Genomic DNA, 26,892 nt, shown 5'->3' with positions numbered 1-26,892 from the left:
GCTCTTCACTGGTTCATGCATGACACTGTAAATTCTGTATTTTCTTCCATATCGTTCACTCCAGTACGTTGTTATTTTACTGTGTAGATTTGGGGCCTGGCCCTCCAGTATTTTCCACGTATATATTATTTGACATATCTCTCGTCTCCTTTCTAGTGAGTACATTTGGAGGGTTTTGAGACGATCCCAATAAATTAGGTGCTTTATCGCGTCTATGTGTGCCGTATATGTTCTCTGTATTCCCTCAATTTCAGCAATTTCTCCTGCTTTGAAGGGGAAAGCGAGTACTGAGCATTTTATATTACATATATATATATTATATATATATTATATATATATATATATATAAGGTTCAGAGTGTGTGGGAGTGGACCCGGACCGGGTCAGTCATCCAGGGACCGAGTTGAGAGACAGTGACCAAAGGTAACAAGTGATATCTCTCATGTATTGTCCATGTCTAAATAACTTAATCCTTGCCAGTGTAGGAGAGTAACTCAGGAATTTGCCAGTGTAGGTGACTTAGGAAATCTGTGGTGAATATCATTATTTCTATTAAATAAAATCTTGTTAAATTCCCATCTTAATGTGTCACTAGTTTCCCTCACCATTGTCATCTGCCGCGTGTGTCTTCAAGGCTGTTGAACCACCTTGTGTGAACCTTCCGAATGCTTCAGTATTAAACTATCTTGACGTAACTGTCAGTGATTACATCAAAGGAACAAATCTCTCCGTTGTATTTAAAGTCATCAGGGCGCGGTGGTTCCCTCCAGGACCCACTGGTGATCCCCTAATTAGTAATTATCACCACTCTTGTAGTAACTAATGTGTGGTGGTGGCAGCCGGGGCTTCTCCTTTGTATTGAGACTAAACATTTCCTTGACCATTGGTTGTGTACCGGGGTTACTGGTACCGGGTGACCCTCGGCTCTAATGTTGTCTACACTGGTTAATATACTTAGCACCTGTTTGTGTAAAGCTACAGTGGAATGTGGAATGACCTTCCCAACCATGTTAAAGACTGTAATTCGTGCTCAGAAAAGAGAAAAACGTAAGTATTATTCCTAATAAACTCCATTTAACTTTTAACTAATAAACTTTTATCTTATATATCTTATATATCCCAGTGGTGCCAGGTAGGTGGGTTACAATGGTGGCGGGTGTTACAGTGGCATCAGGTAGGAGGTTAAGTGGTGGCGGGTGTTACAGATCGGGGGAAGGGTGAGGTGCGGGAGGATAGTGGGGAGCGGGAGGGGGGCATGAAACGTAGGGCAGGGATAGGGGGGGGGGATAGTGGGGAAGGGGGCGTGGCAGCCTCGTCACCGAGACTGTATCAATCAGTGATAATAGCCAGGTAAGCCCCGCCCCCGCCCTCAGGTAACTAAAACATAATCAAACAGTTCCCCCTCCCCCCCCCCCCCCTCCCCTCACTCAAGACGTGCCCCCCCCCCCCCCCTGCAGGTGTACCAAGAAGGTGGTGACCCCAGCCAGTCCCCCCCCCCTTGCAGGTGTGGACCCCAGCTAGTGTAGTCCTGGTCTGGAAACCATTCAAGCATTTTGCCACAACTAAACTGGGTGTAAATAATTAAATATTTTTGTGAATGTAATAATCTTAAATTTTTTTTATCAAGTAAGAACTAAAATCTTCATTCTTAAGGTAACTTTTTTTGCGTGCAATTCAAATTAATTCTCCTCGAGGAAATTCATTTTAATAATGTTCCTAATTAATATTTATATTTAATTTAAATATATTCTATGCTAATTGCAGCATACGTCTTGTAAGGGTACTGAGACGCACGAGTCCTCCACCGTGGGGCAAGACAAGTATATTACTACTTTTCTTTTCAGTTTGGTCATTAAGTCTAAGACAACGTGTTTTTTATTAAATGAAGCGAATTATACGAATGTAGAGAACTCTGCTAATACTTGAAAGTCCAGGAGCCAGATTCACGAAGCACTTACACGAGTACTTACGAACGTGTACATCTTTCCTCAATCTCTCACGGCTTTGGTTACATTTATTCAACAGTTTACAAGCATGAAAACCACCAAATCAACTGTTGTTATTGTTATAAACAGCCTCCTGGTGCTTCGGAGCTCATTAACGGATTAATATTTGTAAACGAAGCCGCCAGTGATTGAGAAAAGATGTACAGGATCGTAAGAGCTTGCGTAACTGCTTGCGTAAATCTGGCCCCTAAAATTCTACAAACCCTTACATCAAGCATTACTTGTCTCAGACCAGCGCTGGAGTAAAGGATTTCGGAATAATAATGTATGACGACCTAACGTTTAGGGAGCATAACCAAGCAAATATTACGTCAGCCAGAAAAATGATAGGATGGATTGCGAGAACTTTCAAATCCAGGGATCCCATCACAATGGTTGTACTCTTCAAGTCACTTGTGTTGTCCCGTCTCGAGTACTGCTCAGTACTCACTTCCCCCTTCAGAGCAGACGAGATTGCTGAAATAGAAGGAATTCAGAGAACATATACGGCACGCATAGACGCCATAAAGCACCTAAATTATTGGGATCGACTCAAAGCCCTCCAAATGTAGGCGATGAGTCACAATAACGTGGCTGAAGTATGTTGACCAGACCACACACTAGAAGTTGAAGGGACGACGACGTTTCGGTCCGTCCTGGATCATTCTCAAGTCGACTTGAGAATGGTCCAGGACGGACCGAAACGTCGTCGTCCCTTCAACTTCTAGTGTGTGGTCTGGTCAACCTCCAAATGTACTCACTAGAAAGAAACCGAGAGATATCAAATAATATACACGTGGAAAATACTGGAGGGCCAGGTCCCAAATCTACACAGTAAAATAACAACGTACTGGAGTGAACGATATGGAAGAAAATTAAAATAGAACCAATGAAGAGCAGTAAGACATATAGGCACAATCAGAGAACACTATAAACATCAGAGGTCCGCGGTTGTTCATCATCCTCCCAGCGAGTTTAAGAAATATTGCCGGAACAACCGTGGACATCTTCAACAGAAAACTAGATAGTTTTCCTCAAGGAGTACTGGACCAACCGGGATATGTAGGCCTGCGGGCTGCTCCAAGCAACAGCCTGTTGGACCAAGCTCTCACAAGTCAAGCCTGGCCTCGGGCTGGGCTTGGGGAGTAGAAGAACTCCCAGAACCCCATCAACCAGGTATCAATCAAGCAGGAGTATGCATACCAGCATTAACCCCCACTTCTTGTAAAGCACAAAAAAGAAACTTGACAAAGTCCAGAGACTTACCAATAGACTTGTATCACATATAAGAGAGGCAAGTCATGAATATAAGGTAAAATGGTTGTTGTTCTTCTACCCCCCAGGACACCTGATGGGAAGTCCAGAGAGTGCACGTAGCAGGGGTTCACTCGGGGGTGTCTCACACGTGCACTAAAACACCCGTGTTATAGAACACAAGACCCCCACCATATATCAAGACCCCCACCATATATCAAGACCCCCACCATATATCAAGACCCCCACCATATATCAAGACCCCCACCATATATCAAGACCCCCACCATATATCAAGACCCCCACCATATATCAAGACCCCCACCATATATCAAGACCCCCACCATATATCAAGACCCCCACCATATATCAAGACCCCCACCATATATCAAGACCCCCACCATATATCAAGACCCCCACCATATATCAAGACCCCCACCATATATCAAGACCCCCACCATATATCAAGACCCCCACCATATATCAAGACCCCCACCATATATCAAGACCCCCACCATATATCAAGACCCCCACCATATATATGACCAACACACTCCCCTATTATACCAACACGTCCCATCATCAAATTAAATGGGGGAGATTCGTCTAGAATTTATCCACAAGGCTTGTTTACGATAAATAATAGATAAATATAAATAAGATAAATAATAGAACATACATTTGTAAAAATATTAATTTTAATTGATATAAGATGTAAGTTGATAAGTTGAGAGTAGTCCTCCTGTAGACACCTGGCGAACAAGGATACTAGCAGACGTTTGATCGAAAGTCAACTTAATAATAAGTTGGTCATGATGAAAACTTAAACTGACAAACAACACATTTATTTTAACATTCAACGGAATTATAGACTGCCGAGTCTTGTGTCAATTTGCTTGCAGAATCAACATAAATGTATAACATAAGAGACTTGTCACAATATTTGCATTTCCAAGACGGAATGCTTACAGAGATAAAATATTACCCGTAGAAGAACCATGAAAAAGTCTTATTTAGCCAAAAGATCAAAATTTGCGTCCCAGTCACACAAGTCGAGCACTGATGAGCTGGGCTTCAAGGTTGATTATAAATATATAAAGCTGGCAGATGGCCCTGTTACCTAGCAGTAAAATAGGTACCTGGGTGTTAGTCAGCTGTCACGGGCTGCTTCCTGGGGGGTGGAGGCCTGGTCGAGGACCGCGGGGACACTAAAAAGCCCCAAAATCATCTCAAGATAATCTCAAGATAAGATGGTCAGACCTCGCTAAATCAGGGATGGTTCCCCGTGGAGTTACGTGGAGACCGTATAAAAAGCTATGATTTGTTCAGATCTGAAACCTATGTTTATGGGTAGCACAAAACGTCCACCAGACTGTGCGACACAGTGATTGTCAGGATCAGGTTGGGTTACCGTTACCTGTGGCAGGTGGCTGCAGGTGACGGATCTCCCAATACTGAGCACTTCAGGTGCAAACTCTGTGAGCATGATCTCCCACACTACATCACCGAATGCCCAGTTATTAGACCTTTCAGATCCGTTGGCATGCGGTACCTACCTTGAGGTGCTTCCGGGGCTTAGCGTCCCCGCGGCCCGGTCGTCGACCAGGCCTCCTGGTTGCTGGACTGATCAACCAGGCTGTTGGACGCGGCTGCTCGTAGCCTGACGTATGAGTCACAGCCTGGTTGATCAGGTAAATCAACCTAGAGCTCTGTAATTCCTTCATTCACTCTCGTGTTCTTGAAGATATCCTCATATTGCACCCAAAATTTGCCAGTGCAGGCTACTGAACATATGGTCCAGTATGACTAACCATCCTGCGAGATGGGGACTTGTATTACCACTGCTGCCTTATTCACTCTTGTGTTGATGATAGCCTCATAATGCACCCAGAGTCTGTCAGTGCAGACTACTTATCACATGCCTCTGTATGACTAACCATCCTGTGTGATGGGGATTTATTATCACACAACTTGACACCAACTATTTAACACTTGACAGAGTGCAGGGAAGCTGCATAAATGACCATGTACTCAAACATGTAAATAATGCTACACGAACATGTCTCTTCATGACTAGCCATGATGCTAGAGAGGCTCCTACTATCACAGCTCTTGAGATGAGCTCTTTCTTGAACTCACTCTTTCATACAGTTTAGGGTAATCGCATAAATGTTTGTACATAAGTATGTTGATTTAGAAATGTGGGATGGTCTTCTTGGCGTTGTATGGGGTGATGAGGGAAGCTGATGAACACGACACTGAAGTATTAGCCAAGTACAGGACATGTCTGCCTCTCAAGTCTGTAGTCAAGCGTGAGCAAAACTGAAGAAGACCATAGTGAGTTGGCCAACCCGTTCTCGCACTTTCTTACAATCAATATTGACTTATTAAATACGTGCATATGTGACATACTAAACATACTAGTTTACCTTGAAAAGCTTCATAGAAAACACCGACCTTACCTAACCTTCTTAGTGTGTTAAGATAAGCATCTTATTGCTTCGTAATTACAATTATTACTTAACCTATACCTATAATAGGTTAAGTAATACTTGTAATTACGAAGCAATAAGATGCTTATCTTAACATACTAAGAAGGTTAGGTAAGGTCGGTGTTTTCTATGAAGCTTTTCAAGGTAAACTAGTATGTTTAGTATGTCACATATGAACGTATTTAATAAGTCAATATTGACTATACAAAAGTGCGAGAACGGATTGGAGTTGACACAACCCATCGTGGCTCCAGTCCCCGGCTCACCTCACCAGTACTGGCAAACGTTCCCTCTAGTTATGGACTGAGTTTTCATTACACACCCTCGAGCACCGCTCCTGTGCCAGGTAAGTCCACTACGGCTCACCATAGCCCGTGCTACTTGCCCCGCTCCTGTGCCAGGTAAGTCCACTACGGCTCACCATAGCCCGTGCTACTTGCCCCGCTCCTGTGCCAGGTAAGTTACAGGCTCACCATAGCCCGTGCTACTTGCCCCGCTCCTGTGCCAGGTAAGTTACGGGCTCACCATAGCCCGTGCTACTTGGAACTTGTTCCGAGTAGCTGAATCTATAACAAACATTACACGCCGCTAATTTTATTCAGCGGAACACAGCCGATACTGCTGCAGTAACACGCTAGCGCCTGCACACTCTCCTACGTCAGCCTACACGAGACAATTCATCAAGAAAGGTAGCGTAATTAATGAGGGTCTTACCTGCTGCTCACCTTGAGGTAGGAGGCGTGAGGGAGGGGAGTCATGCGCGTGCGTGTGTGAAGAGGAGGTGGTGTCATGGGCAGAGTGTACACACACACACACACACACGCCCGCACGCCACCACAGTCACCACCACGCCCACCCCACTACAGTCATGGTCGCCGCCTGCTGCGTGTACCCGCCGCCCCTGGTTCACCACGCCGCCTCACTCTTCACACTCTTCCACCTCGTCGCCGCACACACACACACGCTACCACCGAGGGACATGTGCTCCCACGCCTGCTGCAGTACCAGGCGAGCTTCAGGGAGCTTCAGGGAGCTTCAGGGGGCTTCAGGGGCTAGTCACAGCGCTCAACACCACCACGTACACTGGGATAATGACACAGCCTCAGCTTGCTGACACCAGTTTCGTCTCTTACATCCACATTATATGAGCACACGGCCAGGTCAGTTGGGAGCGCCACCTCCTGAACCAAGGACGCAACACTGTACGTCACCCGCAGCAACTAGGCCTCAACACCTTGCGTCAGCCGCAGCACCTTGCGTCAGCCGCGGCAGCTAGGCCGCAACACCTCGCGTCAGCTACACCAACTAGGCCTCAACACCTCGCGTCAGCCACACCAACTAGGCCTCAACACCTTGCGTGAGCCTCAACACCTTGCGTCACCCTCAACACCTTGCGTGAGCCTCAACACCTTGCGTGAGCCTCAACACCTTGCGTCAGCCGCAGCACCTTGCGTCAGCCACACCAACTAGGCCGCAACACCTCGCGTCAGCCACACCAACCAGGCCTCAACACCTTGCGTGAGCCTCAACACCTTGCGTCACCCTCAACACCTTGCGTGAGCCTCAACACCTTGCGTGAGCCTCAACACCTTGCGTGAGCCGCAGCAACACCTTACGCCGGTGCCCACACACTGCACACTGGCGTGGTCCTGGTGGATGTCACTGGCAGCATTGAGACTGTGCAGCCATATGGCAAACTGTGCTACCAGACTCTCTCCCTCAATAACGCTAATGATAGGATGCTCCACGTTACACCGCACACACCACAATAAATCCTCCACTGCACCCCAGCACCGGCAGGAGCCCTACCCGGCTCCTCTGGGGAGGCAAGGGACGCTCCCCCGGTTAAATATCAGGGAAAAACTTGCACGATTAAGACGAGCGAGACAAAAATAAACTTGAAAACAATTGGGAACGATGTCACAGGATGGTGGGTGGGGGGGGGGAGGGGGGAGAGGTGGTATCCCTGGGACCATCTTGCTCCTAACTGTGGGGGATGAGCCACTATCCCAGAATTGTCTCCGGGATTCACTGGTGGGTGTGGGTGGGGGTGTGGGGGTGGGTGGGTGGGTGGGTGTGTGTGTGTGTGTGTGTGTGTGTGTGTGTGTGTGTGTGTGTGTGTGTAAGTGTGTGTGTAAGTGTGTGTGTAAGTGCATGTACTCCATTTTTCTAGCTGTCTCCCTGACATAGTCTGGCTGACTGGTTGTCGCGATGACATAGTTTGGTTGTTTGGCTGGTTATATTTTTGGTTGACTGACTGACTGACTGACAGGCTGGTTGGTTGGTTGCCTAGATGGTTGCCTGATTGGCTGGCTGGCTGGCTGGCTGGCTGGCCGGCTGGCTGGCTGGCTGGCTGGCTGGGTGGCTGGCTGGCTGGCGAGACACCACACAATGAGGAAGACTGACCCTCATTACCCAGGTTTTCACGTTCTCACGTTAACTGGTGAACATTATTACAAGTGTCACTTAACATGAGGAGTGCTCTCACGCAACACATTACTGCTGACCAACACCCTTCACCACGTCCACCCGACACCCCGACACCCTTCACCAAGTCCACCTTACACCCCGACACCCTTCACCAAGAGTGTAAGACCCTCCCAACGCCCTCAACTAGCAGCCTGGCCCAGATGATGGACTCGACAGGTCCCACTGCAGGCAGGCCTGTCGACGGCCTGATACGGGGGGACGGTAGTGCGTTGGTAGTGAGGAGGAGTCGCTGCTGTATCTCTACTACACGGCACACCCATCACACACTCATTACTCTCTTCCTCACTCACACTCACACACACACACACACACACACACACACACACACACACACACACACACACACACTGGACAGACAAAAATCGGTTGACACTCCTGCAGAAAAGACTACTACACAGACTTTAATGACTGGAGTACGTGAAAGAGCACTGACATGGGCGAGGGAGTACCTAACGGACAGGACTGAGAGTCACAGTGAGGGTGCGAGAAGTGGGCCTGGCGTAAGCTAAGGATCGCTGCTAGGCCTTGTATTATTTCTCATTTATGTTGGCGACCTAACTGCAAGAGTCGCGTCCTACGTGTCCAAGTTCCGAGACGATCCACAATTAAACAGTCCGACAGGTTTGTATAATGTGTATTGGATTGTATAATACGACGATTGTATAATACGACGATTGTATAATACAAAATGACGACTAAAATAAACTTCAGAGTTGGTCCTAGAAATGGCTACTAGATCTCAATACCAGCAAGTGTAAGATGAGGGGGGGGAAATGGGAACAGTTGACGGGAGACGATCAACACGGTACACAATAAATGTTATCTAACTGCTCAACCACTTGGGCTGGACGGTAGAGCGACTGTCTCGCTTCTTGCAGGTCGGCGTTCAATCCCCGACCGCCCAAGTGGTTGGGCACCATTCCTTCCCCCCGTTCCATCCCAAATCCTTATCCTGATCCCTTCCCAGTGGTATATAGTCGGAATGGCTTGGTGCTTTTTCCTGATAGTTCCTTTCCTGCCTTCTCTCTAACAATTAGATAAAAACACCTGGAAGAGGATAACACCAGATAACTCCAGAGGCAGATATTAAGAGGATAACTCCAGAGGCAGATATTAAGACGATAACTCCAGAGGCAGATATTAAGACGATAACTCCAGAGGCAGATATTAAGAGGATAACCCCAGAGGCAGATATTAAGAGGATAACTCCAGAGGCAGATATTAAGAGGATAACTCCAGAGGCAGATATTAAGAGGATAACTCCAGAGGCAGATATTAAGAGGATAACTCCAGAGGCAGATATTAAGAGGATAACCCCAGAGGCAGATATTAAGAGGATAACTCCAGAGGCAGATATTAAGAGGATAACTCCAGAGGCAGATATTAAGAGGATAACTCCAGAGGCAGATATTAAGAGGATAACTCCAGAGGCAGATATTAAGAGGATAACTCCAGAGGCAGATATTAAGAGGATAACTCCAGAGGCAGATATTAAGAGGATAACTCCAGAGGCAGATATTAAGAGGATAACCCCAGAGGCAGATATTAAGAGGATAACCCCAGAGGCAGATATTAAGAGGATAACTCCAGAGGCAGATATTAAGAGGATAACTCCAGAGGCAGATATTAAGAGGATAACTCCAGAGGCAGATATTAAGAGGATAATATCAGCAGCATACTCTACACTGGTAAAAGTCAGAGCATCAATCAGGAACCTAAATAATGAGGCATTCAGATCACTGTAAACCTACGTGAGACAGTCCTAGAGTATATGCAGCCCAGGTGAGAGATGGAGCGAGTCAGCCAGGAGACGGGTGAGACACAGAGCGGGTGGACCAGGAGACGGGTGAGACACAGAGCGGGTGGACCAGGAGACGGGTGAGAGACAGCGGGTAGGCCAAGAGACGGGTGAGACAGCGGGTGGACCAGGAGACGGGTGAGACACAGCGGGTGAGCCAGGAGACGGGTGAGACACAGAGCGGGACAGCCAGGAGGCGGGTGAGAGACAGCGGGTCGGCCAAGAGACGGGTGAGACACAGCGGGTGGACCAGGAGACGGGTGAGAGTGTGAGAAATCGCCTTGTGTCCCTCGTATAATTAATAACTCACGCAATCCACCACTTGTACGGACTCGCCAATTTGGACGACATCAATTTTGATAACGCACGTACGTGTGTGTGCGCACATGCGTACATGTACTCACTTAAATGTGCTTTCAAGGTCGAGAGTTAGCTCCTAAGCCCAGCATTATCATTTACCGGTTGCCTAATGCAATGACGATCGACGAATCTGGTTGTCGTTGTTTAAGATCTAGCTACTCTGGACGAAATGTCCATGTAGCACGGGCTATAGTGAGCCCGTAAAGATGAATACGGGCCCTAGGGCCAGATTCACGAAGCTGTTACGCAAGTACTTACGAACATGTACATCTTTCCTCAATCTTTGACGCTTTTGGTTATATATTAAACAGTTTTACAAGCATGAAAACGTCCCAGTTAACTGTTGTTATTGTTATAAACAGCCTCCTGGTGCTTCGGAGCTCATTAACTGTTTAATAATTGTAAACAAAGCCGCCAAAGATTGAGAAGAGGTACACGTTCGCAAGTGCTTGCGTAACTGCTTCGTGAATCTAGGCCCTGGACCTTACTAATACCCACGAGAAGCTTCCATATCTCGTGTATTGCGTCAAGTCGGACCTCAGACCGAGTGATGTGAGGTCCTCAGACCGAGTGATGTGAGGTCCTCAGACCGAGTGATGTGAGGTCCTCAGACCGAGTGATGTGAGGTCCGTCACCCTCAGCCTTTCCTCACAGTTCAAGCCTCTCAGTCCTGGCTCCATCCCTTATCTTCTGGATTTATAATTGTTGTTTATGTGGGGGTAAGGAAGGGAAGGAAGCTATCAGGGGGGAAAGCGCCAAGCCATTACGACTATATAGCACTTGGAAGGGGTCAGGATAAGGATTTGGTATGGGAAGGAGGGGCAGGAATGGTGAGGAGACCATCACACACAGAGATCACTAACGTGATGCATCAAATGAACAAATCCACAAGTGTCTGGGATGCTCCCGGACGCAGGTTCGAATCCTCGTCACGGCCCTTGTGGATTTGTTTCTTTCGTGAGGAGACCATTCTCCCGATGTGCCACTCCGTAAGACATGCAGTTGTTTTGCCTAATCATTAACGTACGAACCCAAACAACCCTAGTAACCCTATCGAAGCCGATGCATAGACCACTAATAGACATATTAGAGGTCTCCAAAGCACACATCGGGGGAATTTATGAAACGACAACGGTCCAGTCCGTCCTGGACCGTTATCAAGTCCTGTGAGGTCATTACAGCACTTGAGAATGGTCCAGCACGGACCGAAACGTCGTCATCCCTTCATCTTCTGGTGTGTGGTCTGGTCATCATATCTTCAGCCACGTTATTGTCCCTCATCACCTCTGTAAATATTAGTGCTTTAATTCGACCAATACGTCGAGGTCTTAGCAGATTGGTCGATTCTGTGTCGAGTGTGGCTGGATACCTTCCCAGCATCCTTCAGCATGTTGAAGGGATCCCATCCCTTCAACATCCCCTCCCAGCGAGCATAAGAAATAATGCCGGAACAACCGTGGACATCTTCAAGAGGAAACTAAATAGTTTTCTTCAAGGAGTGCCGGACCAACCGGGCTGTGGTGTATCGATATGTGGGCCTGCGGGCCGCTCCAAGTAACAGCCTGTTGGACCAAACTCTCACAAGTCAAGGCTGGCCTCGGGCCGGGCTTGGGGAGTAGAAGAACTCCCAGAACCCCATCAAGCAGGTGTCAAGCGGGGATATCCCAGGGTGAGAGAGAGAGAGAGAGACACCGTGTAAGGTGTCCCGGAGACCTCCTTCCCCTGGGGCTCGTAAATGCTGGTCTTACGATGGCCAGGTTAGAGCATGATGGTATGATCGTATCCATGCGTGTCTTGGCTGCTACGCTGGCGGGTATGTCCACACCCATGTCCTCCTCCTCCTCCTCCACTGTTGGAGGGCGAGACACACACACACACACACACACACACACACACACACACACACACACACACACACACACACACTCTATCACTCAACTAGCAGACAGTAAGAATGGCCAAAAAACAGTTCCGCTACAAGCAACGAATACCGGTTTTTTAATGAAGCAATGTTTAATGGAGATATAAGAAGCAGGTATTCAGCGGCTTGTCACAGACGGACCACTGCGACTGGCGTTAGTTCCTTGACCTAAATGGAACAGGCAAACGCTTTCAGGCACAGTCGGTGACAAATACAAAATTTCAATACATCTTTTCCCATAAATTAAAGAGATCAATCACCAGTCATTTTTTTATATCATTTATATAAAAGTTTACAATAGTTGTAAGGAAGGATTAGAACGTTCTTAGTAAGGTGTTGGAGGGAGCTTCTGGTTACTAATGGACCAGGCAAATATTATTAAATAAATAGGCGTATACTAGGGGCGTAGCGAGGCGTGTACTGGGAGCGTAGCGAGGCGTGTACTGGGAGAGTAGCGAGGCGTGTACTGGGAGAGTAGCGAGGAGGCGTGTACTGGGAGAGTAGCGAGGAGGCGTGTACTGGGAGAGTAGCGAGGCGTGTACTAGGAGACTAGCGAGGAGGCGTGTACTAGGAGAGTAGCGAGGCGTGTACTGGGAGAGTAGCGAGGAGGCGTGTACTTGGAGAGTAGCGAGGCGTGTACTGGGAGAGTAGCGAGGAGGCGTGTACTAGGAGAGTAGCGAGGAGGCGTGTACTGGGAGAGTAGCGAGCAGGCGTGTACTAGGAGAGTAGCGAGGAGGCGTGTACTGGGAGAGTAGCGAGGAGGCGTGTACTAGGAGAGTAGCGAGGAGGCGTGTACTGGGAGAGTAGCGAGGAGGCGTGTACTAGGAGAGTAGCGAGGCGTGCACTGGGAGAGTAGCGAGGAGGCGTGTACTAGGAGAGTAGCGAGGAGGCGTGTACTGGGAGAGTAGCGAGGAGGCGTGTACTAGGAGAGTAGCGAGGAGGCATGTACTGGGAGAGTAGCGAGGAGGCGTGTACTAGGAGAGTAGCGAGGAGGCGTGTACTGGGAGCGGGTGAGCCTACCTGGTGTTGGCTGGCTTGGTGAACCTGGTCGCCCGGGGCCCATCTCACCTGAGGAAGAAAGGAGAACATATTGAGCAGTACATCTAGTAATTGGTTATGCAATACCGGTTTACTCAGCACCACCAGACTTCCCAATTAGCAGCGCCCAGTCTAATGAGCCGCAGCAACTGTATACTGAACCTAATATACTTTAGTTCTGAGCAATTGTCCAGGACTATAGTATACTTTGCTGGTTGGTCAGTTGGCCAACACTAACGAGGTGTCCAGATGTGGAGTCATTCGTGGATTGGATAGTGATGATATCAGGTCCAGTGAGATAGCCAGGTATACGACAACTCTTATATTCAAAATCTGAATTAGGACTGAATTGGGAAACTAGAATGCTGAGAAAATATTTGGAGCAGGAACCAGACTCCTGGATAACCCCCAATAGACGCGCGCCTTAACCCCCTGGACCATGATATGCTAAAGGTTACACAATCTGGTGTATATCACGTTATTGTGATCTCACTGTGTACCGGAATACTGCCATCTTGATGAAGACTGAGAGTGGACAGCTGGGTAAGACCACCTTAACGCCATCTTGAGGTGACGGGGGTCAGTCTGGCCGCATTGGCACGCTTCCTGGCAGACTTACCTACGAGGCAAGAAGCTATGTGTGATGACAAGTAGAGTAACGTGGCCAGCAACCCGCTGTTGTTCATGCTACTGTCGTCCAACACTCGCCATTACATCATTCCGCATATCAACAACGTATGAGACGCTGTCAGGCATTTCCATTAATGTTATGACATAAAAATAAAAAACTCGACTGTGACATTTAATTTGACGTGTCTAGATATATGAGGAAAGTAATAACGAACAGGACCTAATAAATTATAGTCCTCAACATAAGTTAAAATTTACACAATATGACTAAAGCTTAACACACACACACACAATACTCTGTTGATTGACGGTTGAGAGGCGGGACCAAAGAGCCAGAGCTCAACCCACGCAAACACAACTAGGTGAGTACTACGTGAGTACACACACACACACACACAATAAATATATATATATATATATATATATATATATATATATATATATATATATATATATATGTATTATATATATATATATATATATATGTATTATATATATATATATATATGTATTATATATATATATATATATATATATGTATTATATATATATATATATATATATATGTATTATATATATATATATATATATATATATATATATATATATGTATTATATATATATATATATATATATATATATATATATATATGTATTATATATATATATATATATATATATATATATATATATATATATATGTATTATATATATATATATATATATGTATTATATATATATATATATATATATATATATATATGTATTATATATATATATATATATATATATATATAATACATATATATATATATATATATATATATATATATATATATATATATATATATATATATATATATATATATATATATATATATATATATATAATTTTGCTTTGCAGGGATATTCCAACTCTGGCCCGGAGCCTCCGGCTGGCCATGATAATGTTCCAATAAAGTGGTGCTTGGGTTGATGGTTAGCAACACGAGGCTGGTTATAGAAGTGCAGGAGAGTGGCCCCTTGTGGTGGTGCAGAGCTTCCGGGTACCATAGGTGCGGTGACCGCAGTGAAAGCTGCTGACCAGTGCAGGGTGAACATCTAGTGTAGTCGGGTAGGTCAGTTCTGGCTCCAAGATGCGTGGCCAGCATTCTCCCCTTCTCTCTCCCCATTCACCTGGGCTCTAGGGGACTCGAACCCCGGCTCGGAACTAACCCTCCAAGTTGAGGGGCTTCATGCACGAAACACTTCAATCTGGATACTTTCACAAACTTTGGCCCTGACAGGCAGGGTAAAGCCATGCAGGGTCGTGGATATACACAAAATCACATCAAGTTCCACTCTTGCCTAGTGCCCAGAGTGTTCCGACATTACCACTTAGGCGTAACTTATTTAACATCTCGCGCCCCCGCTCTTTAATGGTAACAATGAGATTTGTTATATGTATCATTATGGACATGTATGGCACTATCTCCGCCTGCCCCCTGGTACAGGAGTCTTATCTTGTGGCACTCCGGAGGACCCGTCAGGAGACACTGTAATGATATAACTTGAGGGAGAAAACACCTGCCAGGGAGGGTGATGTAATAGTTCGCTGGATCAGCAAAAACTTGAAAGTGTTGGGTCGAGGGATGTTAAATGAACGTGGACCATGTACTAGTGTACATGTGGACCATGTACTAGTGTACATATGGACCATGTACCTGTTTACACACACACAGCTGGGTATGACTACAGGCTGAAAAAGGTCGACTGTTTTTAAAGAGCAGAGAAACCCATGAGAGAGTTGATAACGTCATCAAGAAGAGTTAGCCCGAGATCTCCGTCAGCTCCCAAGGTCCTGGCGATGCTCTGCCCAGGAGAGGTCACTCGCGGTAATACAAATGACACAAACAGCTGCTTATTAACCATGTGAGTGCGGTGGTTGTGTAGGGCTCGTCGCCTGTAACCCAGCACCTCTGTGATGGTGATGTCAAGGCCAGCCAGACGTCTGGTGCCCGACCCGTGTCTTCAGCACCCTGGTAATGACCAGCTCATTTTCATTCGTCGACTTTCTTCCCGAGAAGGTAAGTGTGCTAAACCTGTTTACGCTCCAGTACCAAGGTGGTGGTGAGGGAGGAGCTGGGCCACCGTCCTCACCTTTCCTTCTCCACACACGCCGCTTACCTCCACCAGCTCCCGTCTACGGCTCACCTCTCATATCTAAAGTGCAGCTTTATCCCGGTCTAAGGTAGAGTTAAGACTTTATCCCGGTCTAAGGTAGAGTTAAGAGGCCGGATTAGTTATCAAGGTCTGCTCTGGCCCTTCAGGGAGTTTCCTTGTTAAGCGTTAGTGATGCCCCAAGGTAATAATGTGCAGTTGTTCATCTCTCCTGTAAAACGTACCTATCCCTAATGTGTATATGTTGTGATTTTGGTCTGCGGCCATATTCACCAACAGATTACGTTATTCAGTCTTGTGTGTGTGTGTGTGTGTGTGTGTGTGTGTGTGTGTGTGTGTGTGTGTGTGTGTGTGTGTGTGTGTGTGTGTGTGTGTGTGTGTTAAGTGTGTGTGTGTGTGTGTGTTAAGTGTGTGTGTGTGTGTTAAGTGTGTGTGTGTGTGTGTGTGTGTGTGTGTGTGTGTGTGTGTGTGTGTGTGTGTGTGTGTGTGTGTGTGTGTGTGTGTGTGTGTGTGTTAAGTGTGTGTGTGTGTGTGTGTGTGTGTGTGTGTGTGTGTGTGTGTGTGTGTGTGTGTGTGTGTGTGTGTGTGTGTTATTTGCTTGTTTGGCGTTACGTTGCCCCGGCTGTTATCTGTCCCCAGCACCACGAGAAGAGTTCAGGGAAAAAAACTATTCTGGTAATCGGTAATAAGCTGATGTTGTGACCGCAGGTGGCGATAAGATCTGGGTGGTCGTTGGACCGTTGTCCCAGGAAGCCAGCAGCTACTTAAGTGGTTGTCTGAGGAAGCCGACAGCCACCTAAGTGGTTGTGGAATTGCTGCCTGCCATTAAGCCTTCTGCACTTTCATTTATTCTTACGATCTTATTAGCAAGAGCCGCTGTGGAACGCGCGGCCCCCGGGATAAAGGCTGCCGTGCATCCACTAATGTACCGCAACACACCTTCAAGATCAAGATTTTAGACTTCATTCTCCCCCATCTGCTCCGTCTGACTCTCCGTCTGACGCTCCGTCTGACGCTCCGTCTGACGCTCCGTCTCATCAGGATGAGCGGGGCGGCACGCTTTACAGTCTCTTCGGGATCATGTGAACGCTGATTCCAAGTGAGTTTTCGGTGGCAAGGCAGTTAGTAGTCTTGACAACTAACCAAGCCAGTATGGCTATATATAGCATTTGTGGGAAGGATATGAGGACTAGAGGATGGAAATGGTGATTGTCCAATCATTTGGACAATCGGGGATCGAACGCCGACCTGCGAGAAGCGAGGTCGGCGCTCTACCCACCAATCTAAGTGGATGTGGGTTATTTTCTCTAAATTACATCTTTTTATCAGTTTTTATGAGAGGGTTCAGTCCACTTCTTCACAGTTTTACGATCTATAAGTGGTTAAACAACTAGTTAAAGCCTACGCTAACATAAATAGTTACTCTGGAAATTGCTACCACAACTCTAAAAGTTCACAGGTGGACGGCTTGAATTTGGGAAGTTAAGATGAGTTCTTCAAGAACCTGAGAGCATCACTTGCAAGATAGTCAACGAGAATCTCATAACACCTTTAATTAACAACCTGTTCGGCGTAGAAGTACCATCTCATACAACATAACTCATCATCATCATGACAACTGTTAAATCATCATGTAATTAAGATGAAACTGACCCCCCCACCCCCCCCCACCAAAGCAGGTAGGCAGGCAGGTAGGTGCAAATGAAGCATCTCCCCGTCCAGAGCACACCAGGTGCCCACTCTGTGAGCAGGAACTGGGCAATGATCTCACACACTACATTACTGAATGTCCAGTCATTTGACCCCGCAGACCTGCTGATTTGAGGTACTAATAATTCTACAATTATTTCATGCGTGGTCGTGTTGTTGAGGATATCCTCGTAACCCATCTTCCAGTCCCCAGAGCGATGGACATACGGCAACCCTGCAATTTTGGATTAAATCTAAATAAGTCAAATAAAAGTGACCGTGGGGGCGAGGACCCCGTGTGGGGCCGATGACCCCGTGTGGAGGTCACTTGCTACACCGTGTGGGGGCGGGGGGCGAGGACCCCGTGTGGAGGTCACTTGCTACACAGTGTGGGGGGCGAGGACCCCGTGTGGAGGTCACTTGCTACACCGTGTGGGGCCGAGGACCCCGTGTGGAGGTCACCGTGTGGGAGGACTTGCCACCATCTTCACACCACAATAATCTAAACCCCCAAGATTAGCGCCTCGTGACTTGGCATTAGCAAGCGTTGAGGGGCGGCGGCGGGGGTGACCCAGCCAGCAAGACACACTTGACAATCTCAGAGTCCACCTTCTCGTTACCCGCGATACTTCCGCCGCTGTGGCGTGAGGAAATGTGGTAATTATTGGTTGCCAGGCCGGGGGGTGGAGGCCGCTGGACCACTCAAGACTGACTGGTCCACCACACCAACACCCCGGACCCCCCGGCACCGTCTTGACACACTCCTCCTCCAACCGCAGCACATGTCTTGCTGCACGCACTTATCTCATCTGTCATATATTGGAATATGCATAGCTCAGGCCCCTCACTATGCCCATGTAAGTGGTTATGAAGAACAAAGTGGGTGACCACCGTGTATTCACCTAGTTGTATTCACCTAGTTGTGTTTGCGGGGGTTGTGCTTTGCTCTTTTCGGCCCGCCTCTCGACTGTCAATCAACTGTTTACTAACTACTTTTTTTTTTCCACACCACAGGAAGCAGCCCGTAACAGCCGACTAACTCCCAGGTATCTATATACTGCTAGGTAACAAGGGCATTCATGGTGAAACAAACTTTGCCCATTTGTTTCTGCTTGGTGCGGGAATCGAACCCGCGCCACAGAATTACGAGTCCTGCGCGCTATCCACCAAGTTACGAGGCCCCCCGTCCCTCGTGTGTGTGTGTGTGTGTGTGTGTGTGTGTGTGTGTGTGTGTGTGTGTGTGTGTGTGTGTGTGTGTGTGTGTGTACTCACCTATTTGTGCTTGCGGGGGTTGAGCTTTGGCTCTTTGGTCCCGCCTCTCAACTGTCAATCAACTGGTGTACAGATTCCTGAGATGTGTGTGTGTGTGTGTGCGTGCGTGCGTGCGTGCGTGCGTGCACGTGCTTGTGGGGTAGTGAGGTACAAATCCCTAATCAAATCATCTTCCCTGATCGTTTAACCTGCTCACTTCCACAACACTAAAAAGGTTGTTCTTGAGAGCGAGTCATGTTGTACATCTCTGGATCCTTGTCACCTTTACCGGTCCAGAGCCCAGGAGGGTCCCATGACACCCCTTCTCTCCAGATGCTCTACTGAATCCTTACTTATGGGAGGGTTTCCCCATCACCTTGAATGATATGCAGGTGGGGGTCATTGGTCTCAAGTTGTACACGACTCGTCGTCTCGCTACACCCCAGTACACGTCTCGCTACACCCCAGTACACGTCTCGCTACACACCAGTACACGTCTCGCTACACACCAGTACACGTGTCGCTACACACCAGTACACATCTCGCTACACACCAGTACATGTGTCGCTGCACACCAGTACACGTCTCACTACACCCCCAGTACACGTCTCACTACACACCAGTACACGTCTCACTACACCCCCAGTACACGTCTCACTACACACCAGTACACGTCTCATTACACCCCCAGTACACGTCTCACTACACCCCCAGTACACTTCTCACTACACCCCCAGTATATGTCTCGCTACACACCAGTACACATCTCGCTACACGTCAGTACACATCTCGCTACACACCAGTACACATCTCGCTACACCCCCAGTACACATCTCGCTACACACCAGTACACATCTCGCTACACACCAGTACACATCTCGCTGCACACCAGTACACATCTCACTACACACCAGTACACATCTCGCTACACCCCCAGTACACATCTCGCTACACACCAGTACACATCTCGCTACACCCCAGTACACATCTCGCTACACCCCAGTACACATCTCGCTACACACCAGTACACATCTCGCTACACCCCCAGTACACATCTCGCTACACCCCCAGTACACATCTCGCTACACACCAGTACACATCTCGCTACACACCAGTACACATCTCGCTACACCCCAGTACACATCTCGCTACACACCAGTACACATCTCGCTACACCCCCAGTACACATCTCGCTACACCCCCAGTACACATCTCGCTACACCCCAGTACACATCTCACTACACACCAGTACACATCTCACTACACCCCAGTACACATCTCACTACACACCAGTACACATCTCGCTACACCCCAGTACACATCTCACTACACACCAGTACACATCTCGCTACACACCAGTACACATCTCACTACACCCCAGTACACATCTCGCTACACACCAGTACACATCTCACTGCACACCAGTACACATCTCGCTACACCCCAGTACACATCTCGCTACACCCCCAGTACACAGCCTGGCAGCAGAGCCGGCTAAGAGTACACAGTGTTAATGAGAGCTGCGCGCGAGGCTAACGATAAATCAATTTTTTTTGTATCATCATACATCTTCAAAAATGACCCCTTGGAGGGCTACTCCCTGGGTGAGTGATACTTCAGGGGAGAGAGAGAGAGAGAGGGACGAGGGTGCTAGGGGCTCCTGCAGGCGTTGACCCCGAGGATGGAGACCTCAAAGCCATCCTCGTCTCCTTGACCACGGGTCTCCTGCCCCTGGTAACCCACGTGGGGGTTTGTTGAGCGCGGGAAAGTAGAGTTGAAGGATTTGGTCTGGCCCGGACGCCACATGCTCTGGTGGCTCCTGTAGCAGGTTAGTCGAACATGGCTCTTGGTAGAGAACATGGCTACAGGTGAGAGGCCACCCTGGCCACAGGTGAGAGGCCACCCTGGCCACAGGTGAGAGGCCACCCTGGCCACAGGTGAGAGGCCACCCTGGCCACAGGTGAGAGGCCACCCTGGCCACAGGGGAGAGGCCACCCTGGCCACAGGTGAGAGGCCACCCTGGCCACAAGGTACTCTGACCTGTGTTAGGGGAAACTACAGTCGACAGTGCCGCCCACAGCCCTGCATCCCTCTGATTTACGACGCCAATGTTCATCATTATTATTCCCCGTCCGCAAGCCCGGGCACCTCGCTCTTCCCTACCCACCACCACCACGGGGCTCTCTCCACCACCACTCTTCCCTACCCACCACCACCACGGGGCTCTCTCCACCACCACCACGGGGCTCTCTCCACCACCACCACCACGGTGCTCTCTCCACCACCACCACGGAGCTATCTCCACCACCACCACCACGGGGCTCTCTCCACCACCACCACGGAGCTCTCTCCACCACCACCACCACGGGGCTCTCTCCACCACCACCACGGGGCTCTCTCCACCACCACCACCACGGTGCTCTCTCCACCACCACCACGGAGCTCTCTCCACCACCACCACCACGGGGCTCTCTCCACCACCACCACGGAGCTCTCTCCACCACCACCACCACGGGGCTCTCTCCACCACCACCACGGAGCTCTCTCCACCACCACCACCACGGGGCTCTCTCCACCACCACCACGGAGCTCTCTCCACCACCACCACCACGGGGCTCTCTCCACCACCACACTCTTCCCTACCCACCATGTCAACCAAGCCTGCCCCTACACACACACACACTGCCACACCTGACCCTTCACGCCTATCCACAGGTGCCCCTCCCTCACCACAGGTAGCCCCCGCCCCCTACACCTTTCACTACGCCAGGTGTCAATACTGACTCTCCCCACCACACTGGCTGGTGGGGAGAGTATGGGAGGCAGCAGCGGTGACTACTCACCAACAGTTTACTACCGGTGAGTACTAATAACCACAACAACACTACAAAGTGCTCACCTGTGTAGAGCTGCACTTACCCACCTACCCAGGCTACACCTGACACACGCGCACGCACGCACGCGCCACAAATGCTCACCTTAATGTCTGGGTTCCGCTGCAAAAGGGTTACGTCATGCGGAAACTGTAATCGCTTATACAATTGTGGCTTGAAACCGCTTTTTTTGTGTGTGTGTAGCTTCATGACATAACACTAATATTTGTAGTGTAGTACGGGTGTGTGGCCAGCGGCCGGCACCCTGGTGCACCATTATCCTTGGGGGACCCTGGAGGACTCTGGGGGACTCTGGGGGACTCCGGGGGACTCTGGGGGACGGAATCAAGTCCCCCTTTCAAACCCCATTTCCAGCTTCCTGTGTTTTTCTTAACTTTCCAAAACAACTATCACTAGTTTTATTTGTTCTTACCGAGTAATGAATGGTTGGGAGGTTACCAGGCCAACACTTGCGGCGCTCGTAACGCCGCTAGTCTCGTGGGACGCCCGTAACGCCGCTAGTCTCGTGGGACGCCCGTAACGCCGCTAGTCTCGTGGGACGCCCGTAACGCCGCTAGTCTCGTGGGACGCCCGTAGTTATGACCTGCCCGCTATCAGCCGTGACACACACACACACACACACACACAAACGCCTCACATTAGCAAAACACACCAACCCTGTCTATGGTTGGCATGGTAACCGCATGGCCACGTCTGTGGTGGTGAAAAGCTTATATTCTCAATCATCATCAAACGCAGCTGATATGTACGAGCAAATTATTCACAGCACAAACATAAATCCCTCGGCAGAAAGTGTCGACCAATAAGGTGTGTGTGTGTGTGTGTGTGTGTGTGTGTGTGTGTGTGTGTGTGTGTGTGTGTGTGTGTGTGTGTGTGTGTGTGTGTGTGTGTGTGTGTGTGTGTGTGTCTACCAGTTCTTGGTTGTCGGGTCGTCAGGGAGTCTTGGCTCGACGCTTCATCTGTTGCATCAATACGTCAGCTGCCTTGGACCTTGTTGATGTCTTGCAAATATTAGGTACGTCAAAGGTCACTTCAACTCATCGAAAACTGTACATCTAAGATGTCTCAAGAGATTGTGCAAGGTGTGCTATCTCTTGTGAGAGGTACGGCAGCCCTTGTGAGAGGTACGGCAACCCTTGTGAGAGGTACGGCAGCCCTTGTGAGAGGTACGGCAACCCTTCTGAGAGGTACGGCAGCCCTTGTGTAAAGTGTCGTACGTTAAGGTGCAAAAGTTAATTTGTTCTCAAAAAATGTCATTCTAAATTGTACAGAATATTTGTGGTGTTCGTCTAATGAGTTTAGTTTTCTAATATTAATATACATGTATAATATTTAGCGCCTAGAAATAAATGTATCAAAATGCTAAATATATTAAAAATATGATGAGAGATTTTATTACAACATAAAATATGTTTCTGTTGAATTACAATATGACTTGTGATTTCTTTATAATCAAAATAAAATATATAACTAAAAACCTGTAAAATGCTATTAAATTCACTCATATCCACGTTTAAAATATGCAATAAAATTGATTTAAATTGAGTTTGGGGGAAGTTGTGTGTGGGAGGAGGAGGAGGTGGGAGGGTGTTCCTCTGTGATCCGGTCCTTCTTGTCCGGGTAAGTCTGTGCTCTTAGTTTCTTTCACCCTGATGCCCCTTGTTACCTAGAAGTAAATAGGTACCTGGGAGTTAGTCAGCTGTCACGGGCTGACATTGCCCATTTGTTTCCGCCTCCGCCGGGGATCGAACCTGGAACCTTAGGACTACGAACATCGAGCGCTGTCCCCTCAGCCGTCAGGCCCCCCTGACATTACTCTTTCACACTCAAACACTCCCCCCTCAAGTGGTAGCTGGAAGATACACTCCCCCTCAAGTGGTAGCTGGAAGATACACTCCCCCTCAAGTGGTAGCTGGAAGATACACTCCCCCTCAAGTGGTAGCTGGAAGATACACTCCCCCTCAAGTGGTAGCTGGAAGATACACTCCCCCTGATGGTCTCCGGGGTGGGGGGGGAGGCAGTAGAGAGCCGAGGCCTACAAGGTCGACACTCCCGGAGAGCGACAGCAACAAACACAGCCATAGGGACTATCCAGCAACAACCACAATTACAGAGGGAAGGGGAAGGGAGAGGGAGAGGGGAACTACCCCTGCCTCCCCCTTACCCCGGACCTAACCCCCCCCCCCCACCCCCACCCTCTTCTTCCCCTCCCCCGCCAACAGGTGGGTGCTGCGGGAACGGCGGGGGCAGATAATGCCAACCCACAGTAATCGTTAAGGGTGAGTTACACCGGGAGTAATACGTGCGTCTCGTCCATAATGATAGTGTGGTGTAATGTCCCATCTGGAGGCCGTGTACACCCCCAGACACAAGCTGTGGGAACCAATACTCCAACTGATCGCTTCTCGGCACACTGATAAATATTATCATAATATATGTAATTACTACTACGCCAAAATCCCGCTGATTGCTATTTTTGCCTCTCATTTACAATCACAAACTACAAATCTCATTACGGACTCATCTGCGACCTTTATACATAACTAAAAAAAAAAATAATACAATAGATTCCAGTGTAGGAGCGAGAAGAAGTAGTGAAATGAAAAGCTCAGCGGTCACGAGGCTGTGAGGCGGCCTCTTCCAGTACGTGGCGGCCTGGTGCTAGATTCACGAAAGTACTTACGAACGTGTATATCTTTCCCGAATCTTTGACGGCTTTGGTTACATTTATTACACAGTTTACAAGTATGAAAACCTCCCAGTCAACCGTTGTTATTGTTATAAACAGCCTCCTGATGCTTCGGAGCTCATTAACTGTTTAATAATTGGAAACAAAGCCGCCAAATTTTGAGAAAAGATGTACAGGTTCGAAAGTGCTTGCGTAACTGCTTAGTGAATCTGGCCCCTGGTCTTGGCTACGGACTTAAAACATTCCATTATGTTGTTGTGGCTTTAGATTTAGCTACTCACAACGCAATGTCCATGTAGCACGGGCTATGGTGAGCCCGTAATTGAGTTCGGTTATTCGCGATAGCCTTGTTACTGTATATTTGGGTCAAAGTTTTAATTGGAGGTGGGGATTCCTCCTTTTTCCCTGTTTCTTTTTCGCTTCTGTTTTAGTGCACTGGTTTTAGTCTTGCATTCCGTTAAAAACACGACGGATTAATATCAATTCAGGCACCGAAATACTGAAGTTTGCTATGCATTGTCCTCAAAAGGTTAGGTGGGTTGCTGGGGGTTGGACCGTTTCTGCCTATAAGTAGAACAGTTGCATTTTATACGGAGTGAAATTAAGAGAAGGGGGGGGGGGGCTGGAGTGGTGAAGGGGGCCAGGAGAGTATTCACGGTCACCCAACCACAAAATGTCCTGCTACACGCATCAACCACCTTAGACAACACCTCACCACCATTACCAGAGCGCTTCATAACACCACCAGAGCCACTGGAAGCAGTTACGGGCTCACCATAGCCCGTGCTACATGGACACTTCGCCCTGAGTAGCTAAATCTTTAACAACAACAACAACACTGGAAGCCCACAGTACCGCTCCTGTGCCAGGTAAGTCCACCACGGGCTCCCCATAGCCCGTGCTACTTGCCCCGCTCCTGTGCCAGGTAAGTCCACCACGGGCTCACCATAGCCCGTGCTACTTGCCCCGCTCCTGTGCCAGGTAAGTCCACCACGGGCTCACCATAGCCCGTGCTACTTGCCCCGCTCCTGTGCCAGGTAAGTCCACCACGGGCTCCCCATAGCCCGTGCTACTTGCCCCGCTCCTGTGCCAGGTAAGTTACGGGCTCCCCATAGCCCGTGTTACTTGCCCCGCTCCTGTGCCAGGTAAGTTACGGGCTCCCCATAGCCCGTGCTACTTGGAACTTGTTCAGAGTAGCTGAATCTATAACAGCAACACTGGAAGCCAGGAAACACCAGGCAGCCTCAACCTCCTCCCACCTCACTACACCTCATACATCTGTATGAAAACCGCGCGCCGTGTCTGCCTAATTAGAAAAGCAGTTGAAGACTGGGACACACTGGTGAACATTCTGCACCTACATCAACCACCATGATAATGTTATTGCGCTAAACCAGTGCGTTAAAACAGAAGCGGAAAAGGAAGAAACTCTACCTCCATTTAAAACTTGACGCACTTTGACCCAAATATCACAGTAACAAGGTTATCGCGAGTAACCCAACTCAATTACGGGTTTACTATAGCATGTGCTACATGGACATTGCGTTTTGAATAACTAAATCTCAAACAACAACAACATGTCTAGCCTAATACACCTGCTGCCACCTACCGGAGGAGCACAGCGCCTCCCTCAGTTACGGGCCGTCGGTCCCTACCACCTCATTCGCCTACTTACAACTTTAAAAACTTAACTTAATACAACTTAAAACCAAAAATAACATTTAATGCCCACACTCCGCCCCGCTCCTGTCTGAAGATCATACACCTTGAAGATGGACAATCGACGGAAGCAGTTTGAAGACTCAAGAATGAAGACATAAATAAGAAGATCGAAGCCACATAATGAAGACAGTTTGTTTAGAGCCTGAATGAAGAAGCAGTGCCGCTGATGCCCCTGCCTGACCCGACTCAACACCCAGGCTGTTGTGGGGTTGTTCCAGCATCAGTTCTCTCACCCGGCAGCTGGGTTTATCCCTCTCTCTTTTACTACAACTTCAGCGTCTTCTCACCCACTTCTCTTCAGCTACACCCACTTCAAGCTCGCCTAATGAGTATCTTGTCCTGTATCTTATTGTATTGTTGTTGTCCTGCTCCTGTGCCAGATAAGTCCACTACGGGCTCACCATAGCCCGTGCTACTTGGAACTTTTTGTTCCCAGTAGCTGAATCTATAACAACAACAACAACAAGAGCCCACACTCTCATTCTCCTAGGGGTGAAAAGACGTAGCAGCGGACCTTGT

General features: G+C 48.3%; 1 protein-coding gene across 27 annotated transcripts in view; it reads right to left on the bottom strand.

The window, feature by feature from the left end:
• cnc (NFE2 like bZIP transcription factor cap-n-collar) overlaps positions 1-26,892 on the bottom strand; it is a 649,104-nt gene that overhangs the window by 75,803 nt on the left and 546,409 nt on the right. For 13 of the 27 annotated variants that reach the window (XM_069316304.1, XM_069316302.1, XM_069316309.1 and 10 more), the window contains one exon: positions 13,321-13,368. The exons of the other annotated variants lie outside the window; for them this stretch is intronic. In XM_069316304.1, coding sequence (XP_069172405.1) covers positions 13,321-13,368 — 48 coding nt within the window. The remainder of the gene's footprint in view (positions 1-13,320; positions 13,369-26,892) is intronic. 27 annotated transcript variants of the gene reach the window in all.

The sequence above is a fragment of the Procambarus clarkii genome, chromosome 83 (genome assembly GCF_040958095.1).
Source record: "Procambarus clarkii isolate CNS0578487 chromosome 83, FALCON_Pclarkii_2.0, whole genome shotgun sequence".
NCBI classification, from domain to species: Eukaryota; Metazoa; Arthropoda; class Malacostraca; order Decapoda; family Cambaridae; genus Procambarus; species Procambarus clarkii.
This window is presented reverse-complemented; position numbering and strand designations above follow the sequence as displayed.